Here is a 15,082-nt window from a genome sequence, read left to right on the forward strand (position 1 = left end):
ATCGGCTCTTTCTTTCCAAACTAAGCTGATCTAAACGAGAAAATTCCCCAACAATTCCTATTTTAAAAGGTTTACAAAAATCCAACCATGAAATTCAGTTTCGCGGCAGCTTACAGTTCCAAATAAAAGAAAACTTTTTCTTTTTACGAAAAACTATAACTCGTTTACTAACCGCTGCATTCAACTCATCGAATACATTTTCTGGGAGAATTCAACGTTCACTGTTTTTCCTTTGTATTTACCTACCCTTGTCGCCTTTCTTTTTAAACAGAAATAAAACGATATCAAAGTTTTCTACTGAGATAAAAAGGCCCCGTTACATCTCAGAACTCGGAAAAATCCTCCAGGAATTTTACTCTAATCTTTCAGCTTAAAAGAATGGAATACAGTAGAAAGTGTGTTGTTTCCAACAGATAAATAGTTTTATTTATCCAATCGTAAAAACCACTATGTATCAAGTAAAATCCCGATGAAGATATTCTGCTCAAAGGGCCAATAATCCATTGGAATTTGCACCGCTATGCCCGCAGCAATCCAAGGTTGTCGCCTCAACCAGCGTCGAGTAAAACATCTTCTGATAAGATCTCCGGGTAATAAAAACTCATAGTTATGTAATTTATCATTTTTTTTACTGTTAACATAAGCAATCGCATAACTAGTTAGAACACTATAAATCTTCACTCGTATGTTGATAAACAACAAACAATTTCCCTCGCTCAAAACAAGATTTAAAACCACTATAGCCGTGGAAATAACAGGAATGCAGAAAATTAACGAGAGAACACTAACATATCTCTACGATGTCATATAATCTCAAGAATGTCAATCTTTTAGAGGAAGCGTTCAGTATTTCTTGACGGCCTCCACAATATGCTTCGCCGAAATACCAAACATATCGAGCAGTTCATCGGGCGAACCAGACCGAGGTACATTCTGCACGCAGATGGAACGCACGCGAATGTTTGTGTGATCAGCAACGGCGGAAGAAACCTGGCAATATCAAATTTTACAAAAAGGCAAATGTTGGGAAATTACACTAGAAATCCAATGTTTACAGCTTCTCCAATGCCTCCAGCGGGATAGTGATCCTCAACAGTAAGAATTTTTCCGCCAACTCGCTTAGCATGTTCAACAATAGTTGCTTGATCGATGGGTTTGATAGTGAATGGATCGATAATGCAGCAATGTATACCTGAACAAAAGTAGTACTATCATACGATTAAAAATTTGAAATGAACACGCTCAAGTAACTTGCCATCTTTCTCTAGTTGTTCTGCGGCCTTGATGCATTCGTACGCAGTCACTCCGGCTCCAATCAAAACGAATTTGTCGGTGGGCGACTGTTTCAGCACCTAAAAGATTTGTTACTGAATACTTGGGGAAATCCAGTAGTATTCGTTAGTCGTACCTTAGCTTTTCCAACTTCAAAATGCTCATCATTGGCGTACAGCACAGGGAGAGCAGGACGACCAGTGCGAATGAACACAATTCCTCTGATATTGGCTGCTAGTTCTGTCGCTCTCTCAGCGGACACAGCATCAGTTGGATAGAACACAGTGGAACCAGGAAGAGCACGGAACATCGCCAAATCCTAAAATGTTCAAGAGTTTTAGTTTCTTCGAATAACATCAAGGAATAATCAGGGTGAAGCGTGTAGTTGGGAAAACCACTCTCGAGAACGACTCCCCATAGAAGACTCTCCAGAAAGCGATCCTTCATCGTTTTTCTTCTAGTATAGTGTGTGTGTGTGTATGTGTGTATGTGTGTATGTGTGTATGTGTGTGTATGTGTGTGTATGTGTGTATGTGTGTATGTGTGTGTATGTGTGTATGTGTGTATGTGTGTGTGTGTGTGTATGTGTGTATGTGTGTGTGTGTGTGTGTATGTGTGTATGTGTATGTGTATGTGTGTGTGTGTGTTTGTGACGAAAATACTCTGTAATGATGCAAAACTGTACACATGTATGTTTGCTCTGATAAGGTAAGTTATTTCTCTCATATGTTAGTGAAGGTTAATAAACTTTTATGTGAATGTATACTCCCAAATTTGCAAACTATCATGCTGTATAGTATAATAACGGGTTTATTCTGTCATGTGTGTGCGTCTGTGTATGCGTGTGTCTCAGTCAAGAAATTCCAAAAAGAGAGCAAGACGGATACTGGCGTCGGTTTGGCGCGCTAGAGCCTCAACGTGGTAAAATTGGGTGAAACGGGTCCTACAGCGTCGAATTCATGCAATTCATGCTTCTAATAGCTAAGAATGATGTGCTAGCATGAAATGACGGTGGATACCAAAGACTCACTCGTTTTGATTCATTCTCTTATACCCAATATTTTCTCAATGTCCTTTAATTGCTTAGAATTCTTCCAAACCAGTCCGGTCCAAAAGGTGTCAAATTATACGAGGAAAATCTTTGAGTAATACTCTACACCATCTATTTTCGTAATATTTTGCATCCCTTGATATGTGTTTATTTAATGTCGGCTACCCCGTGTCTTTTCTTCCTGCTCTTTCCATTTTTTTTCCTCTTTTAACAAGCTTTACCCCCCCCCCACCCATTCATCCCACTGTTGAGAAATTCTCAACGCACGCTCGACACTGAACATAGCAGAAGTCCTATAACGTCTGGCTTTGCTTAAGGATAATGGCAATTAATGAAACAACAACAAAAGTAACAAATTTCGTACCTCAAGAGCCATCTGACTAGGTCCATCTTCGCCAATAGAAACGCCGACATGTGAACCAGCACATTTCAGATTTGCAAACGAGACAGCAGCCATACGAATTTGGTCACAAGCACGAGTGAAGAAGGCAGCGAACGTGCTGAAAGCGAAGACGATTTCACATTTGGAATTTAGATACTTTTCACTCCCATACTATTTGTATGGAAAGAAAATCAGATGATTTATAAATTATCTGCTGTTTATTCATTAAGAAAGGATGAAGTCTGATCATTTCCCTTTTCAATAATTGAAAACATTTTAAAATTTGAAAAGTTCGACTTTCAATGAACCTCGACATAGTAAGATGGTATAGTATATGATAGTACCTCTACCGGGTCGTGATTTTCAATGAGCTGTACACGAAGTTGTTAAAAAATTTTATTGGTTAACGTTTCGGCAAAAGAACCTTCTTCAGAGCCCGAAAAAGCCGATCCAATTCACAATTAAGGATATCACCCCATGAATCTGGGGTGGTAGGGGTTTCAGGCGGGTGATGCCTCTACCGGGTCGTAGATTATGGAGAAGAGGGTGATTTCGTTCATTTTTATTTGTATCGGTGTAAACGGAACTGTTTCTTACGACAGTTTCTGTCTTCTGTCTTCTCAGGACCTTTGCGCACCGCCCCGCCTGCGACTTTCCGAATGGGTTTTCGACGAATCGCAGGCGGAGGAGGGACGGTTGCGCAATCGTTGCGGAGAGATGAATGGAATCACCCTCTCCCCAGAATCTATGACTCCGTAGACGTTACCCGCCTGAGACCCGTACCACCCCAGACTAGTAGGGTGATGCCTTTAAATTATCAAATCTCTCCACGACTAAGCAGATAAACTCCGTACCTTCTTTTTTCAACCACCAACTTGGTCATTCAAATTGTTTAAGAATTTAAATAGAAAAAAACACTCACCTGGTGAAAGGTATGGTCCTATCACGGCACTGGGCTCCAACTGCAACACCAACGAGATTCTGCTCAGCGATATAACACTCAATGAACTGGTTAGGATGTTTCTACAACAATTTATTTTTGTATGGATGGCACTTCTTCACAACTACAAATGTTTAACTCTACCTGAAGGAGTTTCTCGGAAAATGTGGAATTCTTCGTATCACCATCTAATCCGATGACACGTGGGTTAGCATCTCCAAGTTTTGCTAAAGCAGTACCGTACGCAGCTCTTGTGGCAACCTGAAGAACAATTCCAGCCACAAAAATATCACTTTGAAATGAATTCAGCATGAGAATAGGGCTCTATTTCCAATTTCAGGCGCATGAACTTACACACAATTTTATCATTGTATGGATTTCCAAACTCCATTACATTTAAATCTATTCGTTTTCTCACCTTATCACCCATTTTGTAATTGGGAGGAGCCATCTTAATGGAACCAATATGTAGGTCAACTTTTGGCGCGTCATTAACTGGTTTCTTAGCGACCAATTTTCCCTTTTGGCTGCCATGCAGACGTGCCTTGACGCCGTTGACCTACAAACATATCCGCAACTGTCTGAGAGATAGAAGCGTTTAGAAATTGCAGAAAACGCACTTTGTCCGCTGGAACTGGTTTTCCATGCCAATTATCTTTGTCAGCAATGCCATCGATGCCTTGTCCTTTGTAAGTCTTTGCAATGATGGCAGTAGGCTTACCCTGAAATGTAGAATACCTAATTCGAGTACTGAGTCAAATACCTGCAAAATACCTTAGTATTTTTAGCAGTTTCAAAGGCATTAATAATCTCATCCAAATTGTGCCCATCCACAACGATGGCATTGAAGCCGAACGCGGCATACCTAGCCTAGAAAATTCGAGACTTTGAGTCCATTTCTCTTTCAAATCACATGCAATGTTTTTTTTTTGGGTAATCTCTACAGCCTAAAACTGACCTGATATATCTCAACGTGATGTCCCAGGGCAGTTTCCTGCGACTGGCCCAAACGATTCACATCAACAATGGCAACCAAGTTATCAAGTCCATATTTGGAAGCAAATGCTGAACAATCACTGTGGTAACCGAACCTCTGACGTTATTTTCATTTTGATTTTGATGATTGTCTTCACAAACAATTCTCTTTCCTTCACAGAAATCTATTTCACAACCACCTCATCGTTTGGAGCCTACAAAATAGCACCAAAATGACCACTTCAACAAACTGCAAAACAATGTTAAAAGGACAGAAGATAAAGTTCTTGGCGTATCAATCCACTTGGGATGCGCCAACGTGTTTCACTGCAACTCGTAATCGTTTAGGTTTTGGAACGCTTGTTGCCCTATACAATGACTTGAAGGTGTCAGCCGAGGATCAAGTCAGTGTTTTTATCCTCCCAGATAAGTCTGGTACCAATTTATCGACCCCGGGGGATGAAAGGCTTATCTTGCACTAGGGCTGTTTCGGATCCTCGACCGTGTGGCTACAACGGACCTCTAACCGCCTGCGCCACACCCGCCCCAAAAAACAATGTTTGAAGTCGGAAAAGGAGACGAGTGCAGAAATGTGAAAGTGAAGAAAGGCAAAAACTAGAAATTTACAGTTTTCACTATGAGAGCCCTACGAAATATATGAACTTTGCAGTTTGCAGAACAGTGCAGCAATTGCAGACTAAATAGAAATTAACGAAGCAAAAGGCGCAAAATCAAAGGTTATTGCAGAACCAGTCTCAGATCATTGCACTTCTGAAATCTGCCAAAACAACAAGTAAGTTCAAGACTGTCGAACACATTTTAAAGAGTCTCTTTTGCTCATTCTTCTGATGACGTGCTTACGTTTGTGCAGTTACAGTTCAATTCCGCATGGAACGAGTAACACCTGGTTAGGAAGGAAATGTTATAGCCTAACCTGCAGCTTCCCACACAGCTCCCTCAGCATTTTCTCCATCTCCCATCAAGCAGTAAACCCGATAGCTCGCCTAAACCATGAAATAAAAAAGACCAAAGATATACGGAAATCCACACAACATGAGGCGGACATCACCTTATCTATATATTTCCCTACATATGCCATCCCAGCAGCACACGACAATCCCTGTCCAAGTGAACCGGTAGCAACATCAATGAAATTTAGGCGCTGAAATGGATCAAATGTAAAACATATTCACCTTAATGTCGTTAAGGAACGGTTTATTGTGATATTGCTGATCATTTTCTCCAACTCATTTATACAACAGGAAGAAAATTTTTTGAAAGAAGAAATATCACTCACAGGAGTAGGATGTCCCTCGATGTCAGAGGTGATTTTACGCAGCGACATGACCTGATCTCTCGACAAAAGACCAGCTTCTTCCCAAGCCGCATAGAGAATGGGACAAGCATGACCCTGTTTATAGAGAACTCATATTCAATATTTCTTACATGTGCAAAAAAAGTAGAAAGAATACAAAACGCTAGGGATTCACCTTTGAAAGCACAAACCGGTCAGCACTGGGGCATTTTGGATTAGCGATGTCGTACTTCATTTCGTGAAAAAACAAGGCTGATACTACTTCAGCTAAAACACCCACGTCAATTCTTACTGAACTTACAGAATATTGCAAAATTCTGGGTAAATACCTGCTGATGTAGACGACGTTGGATGCCCACTCTTAGAAGCACAGGTCATCTCAATGGCCGAAATGCGCATACGGTTCGCGCAGTCCTCAAGATCATTACGAAGCTCGGCTGAGATGGGCATCTTGGTTACCTAAATCACACGAAATCTCATCCGTAATGTAGATAATGACACGAATCACACCTTGAAAATAAGAAAATCCAGGAAGATAAGTCTAGAAGCAAATAAGCCAGATCAAATAAGAAGAAACAGTAATTATTCACTAAGGGTTAATTCTAGAGAGTTCACACATTGGGGATGACAATGGTGAGGAGCCAAACAGTAGCTTGCAAGTGAACAAACAATAACAAAAAAAAACTGCTCAAAAACTAGAGAGTCGAAAAACATCGCTCAAATGATTGTATTTTGGACCGATCCCTATATTCGAGGAAGAATTGAGAGAAGACGTCTCATATCCACGTTTTCCCACAATTATAAAAATCATATAGCACGAAATCTGGCGCATACTGGGCAAATTCTGGCTTAAAAAAAGAGGTGATATACTATATTAATCCAATGGTCGTAACTCTACTTTTTCTTCTCATTGTTTCACACTGTCTTCACACTGATTTGTGTATACACCTCATTCCCCCCGCTCTCAGCAATGAGTGGCGCACTTACCCACAAGTGATAGTTGACAACAAAACGTTCTCGACGCTTTATTATACATATGTATGAAACAAAGACTTTCTAGTACGCTGCAAGACAAGCTGATGAAGCAGCAAAAACCTTTGCAGCTCTCCCTTACATAAGATCTTCATATGCTATGAACAGAGCCCTAAGGGGTTCAACAGCCATCAACCACAACCTACAGTACCCAAGCTATGAAGATGTTGCTCGATCTGTCCATTGTCTAACATTTAGTTAACAGCAACAGAGCACATATACTAGGGTCTAAACAGACACTAGACATGAAGTAGGATGCAGTTGCGTAATTGGCTACGCTCGAAACGATGCGGTGGAACGTAGTGGTTAGGATTCTTCGCTCTTCAAAAATGATGCTAGCAACGGTCCCCCTCGATCCTGCACAACTGCTGCTCACAACTCAATTGCACCCTGCTTCATGTCGTTTTCACCCTACTACATATATGAGCGCGATATGTCATTTCTGCCTAGATCACCTTTAGCTTGAAGACAGAAATCTCTTCAAGATTCGAAGATGTTCGCTGAAGCATTACGCTAGTCAAAAATCTACGAAAATCTAATGTCTTTTCGGCCACTTCTTCGTCTACCTCTAATCCAACCATTCCTTAGTGAATTGCTGTGAATTTTCCTTCGCAATCAACCCATAAAAATACATCTATGTTTGTTGGTGTACTCAAGAATCGCAAGCACTTCAAAATTAATACTCGTAACGAAATATTCGAATCTGCACTGTGGGGTTGGCGAGCTTGGCTCTGAGCCAACCTTATGAAGGGTAAAGTACGAATGCCTACTGGCACATCTTCCTTTAACATTGTCAATTCCTGTTTCCAGAATTTGGGGAATCGAGGATATTTATGCATATATAACCATATAAGCAAACTCTGTTGCCTCCTCACATATGCAGCAAAATTAGAACAGAAAAAGGATGAGAAAAGTAACAGTGAATATGGTGCGTACAAATCGAAGCGAAGCCTTAAACGAACACACCCACGATCGCAGAATGTTCGAAAGTCGAAGCATCGATTCATGAAGTGTACGCACGGTGCAAAACAGTAACTATTAGTTGAGCAACAAAAAGACCGTGAATCACACTAGGAACATCGATATTCGATCACAGAACACTCAAAAAATGCAAGCAGTTGCTGGATATCGAGTGTAGTTGTGCACAATGCACTTGATTGCTGAGTTGGAGAGTACTATCGCACGCAAACTTTCACCAACAGAAACGAAATGCCAGCGACAGAGAGGAGAGATGTAAGTACTGATTAAACAGAGAGGTGGACGCAGAGAGATCGTGTGGAAGGTCGTGTGCGATCGGCACGTCAGTGGCATTCCAAGCATCGAGCGGGCGAAAAGTTGTGTTTGAATGAAATCAAACCATGTGAGCAACGTCTTTGCAGAAATCCACCACAATAATCCTTTCAAACGAGCTTTTAGAAGCTCAGAAAAGCATTTCACTAAGGTTTTCTTTTTTGGAAACTAATATGATACAACTAGCGGAGGAAGCTAAGATAAGAGGTTGCTTGAATACGCATGCGAAAACGGTTGGGGCTTTCGATTTTGAGAATGCCACTTAGAAAACCTTTGCTAGCAAAAAAGTAACCGATAGTGACCTCGGTGGACGCTGCCTAGTAGAGGTGGTGACCTTGAGGATTGCGGTGTATTCCTGTATTTTGAAGATAGAAGGTATATGGTGGAACAATTGAACGGGGACAGGCTCCGCAATCGCTTATTTCCAAAGGCTTGCTCAGAAAGCTATATTATTTTACTAACAGAAATTGTATAACTTGTGTCGGTGAACAACGGTGTCAGCGTCGAAAGTTCTTCAAGACTTCAATTCTTCATTTTCGTCTTGAAAATTCCACACGTAGACAAAAACAAGTTAGTGAAACGCAGATGAAAAAGTTTTTGCTCCTAAGTTAAATTGAACTCGTTTACAGGATGACGAGCTTGTAGACTGACATTCAGAAACTGTGCATTACAAAGCGCTTAGACTGATGGCAGATCTGGATGGGGTGAATCCAACTAAGTGCGACCGTAGATCGAAATAGGGTGATTAGCGATCGGTGTTAAGCCACCAATACAGTCGCCTTTTAAGGCAGCGAATCAGGAAATTGACGTAATGCAGAAACGCGATGGAAAGCAGAGTTCGAGGAGTAGATTACGAATACGAACATGACTCCACTCAATTACCCCTGATCGTCCTTAAAAACGGGGTTCGTTCCAACGAAATCAGTTGCAACCCTTACGCACCAACCTCGTCCACGAGTGAGCGGTTCAAGATGCGTCCCAACTCACCTCGTAGGAAAGAATATCGTTTCCTACACCTTTTTTCCGGACGACGCTCATATTCGTCATCTACATCCCGAACTTTGTGTTTTCCAACGACAGGTTCCCACACTACATCAATTTCGTGATACGCTGCCTTTAACCGTTCAACTTCTGGACAACGACCTGTAAACCCGCCGTCCGTGTTTTTTTTATGCGCTCGATGAAGCCGTCTGCAAGGGCACAGATAAAACATGATAAGTGAGGAAGGAATTTTATAAAAAGAGGATGTCACACTTCACGAAACACTTAAATGGTCTCAAATAAGAGAAACAAATGAGATTAAGAACTGAGGCTATCCAGAACATGCCCCTCTGGATTAGTTTATCAACTGGAGCAAGCTTCTCGAAATACTTAGATACTTACTTAGACACTTACATCTAAGTATCTAAGAATCTAAGTATAGTCCACGTGACCATGCCTTCTGACAGTAATAATACGGATGATTGGATTAGTTTATCAACTGGAGCAAGCTTCTCGAAATTCCCATGGGAATATCAATAGCGAATGGTTCACATATGGTAACGAGACTGAACAGAAAATTTACTGATAATAGATGCAAATATTAGTGAATCAATTCCATACCAGCACTTTAGAGACGTAAATTCCTTTTTGCTCTGAAAAACCACAAACAATGGTACGCCGCAATATTTTAAAGTCAGAGTACAAGGGTGCAACAACACAAAGACTACTCTTTGCCACCAGAAAGCGAAAAATAACAAATATCTTCTGAGTATAGTCCACGTGACCATGCCTTCTGACAGTAATAATACGGATGAAATCCTGCACTTCAAAAGACTTTCCAAAACAACGAAAGATCGTTGCCACTTTTCATTAACGCACATAAGAATGTGAAGAGTCACAACATAAATCCTTCAAAAAGAAATTTTATTTCGTTTCCTAATAATAAGAAAGTGAAGGTGTTATCTACGCTTTACATAAACCTTACCAACACCTAGAGGAGACGTTACTCCGTAGCAAAATAAAGATTTAATAGATCACTTGCAAATTTTATCTCTCGTTTGTTTAAAAATGCCGTCGAAACCTTCTCGTTCTCCACAGGAAACATGCACGTAAGCGTACGTTCTAAAACTGTCGCTTCCTTAATCGAATGGCCTTCTATCTTACGGCTAAACCGTAATAATCAGCAGTACTCCTCCCGGAAAAGAATAAGAGGAACTTTGGGAGCGTTCTAGTTTGGTTCACTTACTCTCGAAATGAACTTTCCAGTGTGTTTGAGGAAGAACTCACTGGTGCACATCTTAAATCTCTGACAGCATAATCCACCGCATAACACCTACTAATTATGTTTAGTATGTCCACAACATTCTTCCTGTCTTGCACAAATCCTCTCAGCGTTCTGCTTTGCTTCCACCAAATGCACCTCGCGATCTTCCCCACAAAAGCACCGTTAGAAAGCGCAGCGACCCAACCTTTTTTCTTGCAACATCACGATCGAGAGCACCTGTCCATACTTCTCATGGTTTTTAATCCACAAAAAGGTTATAAACTGCTGCCTTCAAAAGTGACCGCCATGCGGCACACAAGTAAAGAGCTTTCGGCTGAACTATGACTGCATGGATAAAAGTCCGAAATATCATCAACTGGCGCGAGAGAAGATAGAAACAATGAGAAGGTCAGCCTGTAAAAGATAGTGCCAGCTCGTTTGTTCAAATTTCCAATGTAGTCGAATGATCGAACGATCTAAATGGTAAGAGTGATAAGGCGAAGGCGCCCTTCGGAGACAAAGTTATCATTCGCGCTTCCTAGCTGCTCCATGAAAAGACAGCGTAGTTGATAATACCAAAGACTATATTAAGTAATAGGTGGGGAAAATTGAAATGAATAGTTCTTAGAGGTAGCGGTTCCTTACAATTATTTGCCGAATAGTAATAATCCTCTGATATTATTACGATATTATTACTAAGTGCATCATGATAGTTCATTAGCACTTCAAATGCATTTAATGTTAGGATTAGTAGGATGTTTCCATACATTTCCTTTTACAATAGTTTTCATAGGAACAAATGGTTGATATACTAAATGAATGCTACCGCTATACAGTTTGTTACCCTCTGCAGTCTACCATGGTCCCACCTCGATTCCAACCGCTGTCTCCACCGCACCGCTTCGAGCGCAGCAGCTTACGCAACTGTCCGTGCTTCATATCGCTTTGACCCAATTATACGTCATTCCTGCTCTGAAGAAAACCTAACCGATATGTAAACGAGTCAGAATACTTTGTTTTACATCATAAACGTCAAATATATTGTTTATTATCTAGGCGCCGTATATAACGTATAGTCGGGTCAAAACGGCATGAAGCACGAACAGTTGCGTAAGGGTGACAGATGACGAAGCGGCGCCATAGAGAAAACAGTTGGAATCGAGGTGGGGCCATCACAAACTTTTTGAATTCAAAGACAGATGTGAAATGCGAAGACGAGTGTTTACGATTTAGATGAGTTAGATGTTGACGGTGTAACAAGGGTCTCTACTCGATTTTACCCGCTACTTCACCATCTTCGAGCGGAACCGGTTACGCAACTGTACTGCGCTTCATATACTCTACTACGGTACAGCCCGATCAAGGCGAACCTTTCGCATTGTTCAGTTGCGTAGGAGGTTGGGTTATAAATAGCACGGTCTTTGGTCCATTCAATGGAGCTCGCAAATCCATAACAACTCAATTCCTTTTAAGCCGGCTGTATTAGACCAATTAGATTGCTTCAAGTCCAATTAGATGTGCACGGATGGCTTGAATTGTCGGCACGTCTGCACTCGACGAAGTGACTGCAGAAATTCACCTACATCTCCTCGCTAGTTCGAAATCCTACTGTCAAATGGCGCAAGACATTAAAAGACATTAAACGACTAATCAAAAAGTGCATGTTTCTAAAAAAAAACCTTAGTGTCTGGTGTGCGATACGAAAACGGAAACAAAAAACGAATGACAACCACTCCGCTTCGATGCCGTTAGCCAGTTTAAAGGATAAAGGATAAAGTTTCTGGCGTTAATCAATCCGCTATCGTTTGAGGTTTACGAACGTGTATCTGGCCTATACAATGACTTGCGGTGGCTAGCCGATGTGTCAGGTCAGTGCTTTTATCCTCCCAGACAAGTCTGGTACCAATTTATCGACCCCGAAGGGATGAAAGGCTTGGTGAACACTAGGGCGGATTCGAACCTCCGATCGATCGTGCAGGAAGAGGAACCTCTAACCGCTACACCACACCCGCCCCTTTAACCGCTACACCCACACGTTAGCCAGTTTAGAGTTAGTTAATGATAGCCGTTTTCGCGGTCTTGCACCCAAACCTCGTGCCCTGAATTAAGTGGCGCACTGAAAATTTAGTATGTGTGATACATGTACGGAAATAGAGGACATCACTCTGAAGTGTCATAATTACAAATAGGCTGCTCTGATGACCCACCCACGATTGCGCACAAGAGTATATCAAAAGCAACCTGGCTAAAAAGCTTCTCAGCGTTATGTTAAATTGACCAGCGATTCTCACGACAATATTGAGCTAGACAACATTCTGATACTCCGCATTCATTCTATTTACTCACATAGAGGAAGAATTAGATCCTTTTCCTTACTTTTCCATTCTTTTTCTTTTGTATTCGAGCTACATAGCACCATATTGAGTTATAGTTATCGCTGGAAATCATTTCGAATCACAAATGATACAAGATTAATTATCCATACGCGGTTATGTGCTGATTGATAAAGATGACGATCACTGCAGAATGAATTCGCACCTTACGATCCGCATTCTGTAAAAATTCATTACATCCGCAAGCACCATCGGATCACAATTACCTGGAGCCTGGTGCAGTTGCGCGAGCGGTTCTGCTCGAAGCAGAGTGGTGGAACCACAGGTTGCGACCGAATTTCGACCATTGCTAACTCTACAACGAAGTGCAGAGCTAGCAATGGTCCTGACTCGATCGAAAGCGGTTATTCAACCGGGGCGCTTCGGTTGTGGCCGTTTATTGCATTATTACGTGATGCGTGATTATGCCCTTCAGGTCGCACCGATCAAAATATACATAACTTTGTGGTTTCCCATGAATATTCAGGTTTTATTTCTCGGGAAATCTACTGCAAACTAACACCCCAAACCGTAGTTCACCACGTATGGTTCATAAATAACATGCAATTACTCAAAATGACTGAATTTATAGTCGGTTTAGCCCAAACAACTTCATAGGCAAATGTCACGACATTCCGTTGGATTGGGCTACTTGACTTCACCATGCCTATTCCTGTGTTTCTGAAGATATTACGGATTACTACCAGCTCGGTAACTCTTGCAAATCATTCATATCTTTTGTAAAAATATGCAATCTATTTACTATAGTAAACGATTCGTTCACATTCACAGAATGAATAACTGCTTATTTAACACTAAAATGTATATGAAGAAACAAACTGACAGTATATCTTGCAATGTATTTAAAGACGGAAATCAACGCCATACTCCATAATAGCATCATGCATTATCACAAGAGGGAGAAAATCGTTTGAGAGTTCCACTAGGACTCAGCTTATGAAAAGATATTGTACAATACTTTGACATACACATTTAAACACTCATCATGTTTTCTAATTTATTGACAATTAAGTTGCGCAATGAATACAAATAGCTGAGCCGTGTGATGTTTGCGCGCACTCCATCTAAGTTTTTATCGGCAAACTGCTTTCCTAACTCTTCCATTAATCCATCAATCTCCTCTTGAACGGTAGTCTTTTCGGTGGTTAAATCGTCTTTGCTGGACATTTCTGACACTCGCTCATTCCATTCCATCATTTCCATTAAAAATGCTGAATCCATGTCTCTGACCTTGTCAGCGCTTGGTCCGAGGCCTTTTCCTGTAAGAAAAAAGCATCGCAAATAAATTGAGGGCAATGAATCCTGCCCTAAACTCCAAGTGCTCGAGGGATAGTACATCTTATGAATACATATGGACGTACAAATCTTACCTGCGTCAGCAGTTAACAGCAGCGTATAAGACTACGTACATGACCTGATATTAACACAAAAAAAGAAAAAAAATACTCGAAAAAGGCGTACCACCACGGTCAGATTCCCCTAGGACTTTCAGCAGATATTTTGCTCGAAGGAGGGGCTCTGACAATGTTTTGTAGGATTCGTTAAGTTTCCTGGAATGCTCATCAGATATCTCCTTCTCATGCTCGGAAGCCCTAGCGAATTTATCCGGATGCATAGCAAACTGCAGCTCACGGAATCTGAATACGTGCTGCTCTTTGGAGCTTGTGAGTTACGAAGCCGTATGTGAATTGACCTCTTTTTCAACAACGACTCATCGATTTCAAATGACACTGGTAGCCCGAGGTATTCGAACAAGTTCTGAGTGCCTGGTGGGGGTTGTAATGTGTGACCTGTGGAAAAGAAAGGACAATGATACGTGAGACTGCGGAAGGTATACCCACGAAACTAACAATGATCACAGAAGAACTTTTTCGTGCAGTTCACCACGTCCTGACAATTCCAACAATTTGTTTCCTCAGGTCGAGCGCAGTCAGAAACAATTTTACCACATGAACGGAGTTGACTGGGAACACTAAACCAGTCCAGTCCCTTGGGAAATCTTCGCTGTACTAATTGAATTTCAAAGAATAACCGAACCGTAACATCGAGCAGCGTTGTCCCAGTGACAGCGATACACCTATCGCTGCCCTCGCCATCCAAATGCTTTAACTGCTAATCTTCAAGAACCTCTTATTCCACATTTCATTGTATTCCCAGTATTAGAGGAGCGAGAGATCCAAGGCTGAA

The 15,082-nt window shown here is 41.3% G+C and overlaps 1 protein-coding gene across 3 annotated transcripts; it reads right to left on the minus strand.

The window, feature by feature from the left end:
- Positions 1–843: 843 nt before the first annotated feature.
- Positions 844–14,991, minus strand: RB195_001060 (uncharacterized protein; the record flags this gene model as incomplete). Of its 3 annotated transcripts, XM_064197661.1 has the most annotated exons (22): positions 844–990; positions 1,056–1,192; positions 1,256–1,352; positions 1,409–1,591; positions 2,688–2,823; positions 3,628–3,728; positions 3,790–3,906; positions 4,064–4,204; positions 4,266–4,367; positions 4,420–4,515; positions 4,604–4,710; positions 5,555–5,624; positions 5,690–5,782; positions 5,918–6,031; positions 6,111–6,202; positions 6,265–6,394; positions 11,372–11,435; positions 13,980–14,154; positions 14,357–14,532; positions 14,589–14,685; positions 14,746–14,867; positions 14,933–14,991. In XM_064197661.1, 22 exons carry the CDS (start codon positions 14,989–14,991, stop codon positions 844–846), a joined length of 2,556 nt encoding a protein of 851 aa, XP_064053540.1. The 3 variants fall into 3 exon arrangements, with proteins under 3 accessions (XP_064053540.1, XP_064053541.1, XP_064053542.1); XM_064197659.1 differs by lacking the exons at positions 11,372–11,435; positions 13,980–14,154; positions 14,357–14,532; ... (1 more) ...; positions 14,746–14,867; positions 14,933–14,991 and adding an exon at positions 7,934–7,966; XM_064197660.1 differs by lacking the exons at positions 844–990; positions 1,056–1,192; positions 1,256–1,352; ... (12 more) ...; positions 6,265–6,394; positions 11,372–11,435 and having other exon boundaries at positions 13,868–14,154.
- Positions 14,992–15,082: the final 91 nt, after the last annotated feature.

This window comes from Necator americanus, chromosome IV, assembly GCF_031761385.1.
Source record: "Necator americanus strain Aroian chromosome IV, whole genome shotgun sequence".
Lineage (NCBI taxonomy): Eukaryota > Metazoa > Nematoda > Chromadorea > Rhabditida > Ancylostomatidae > Necator > Necator americanus.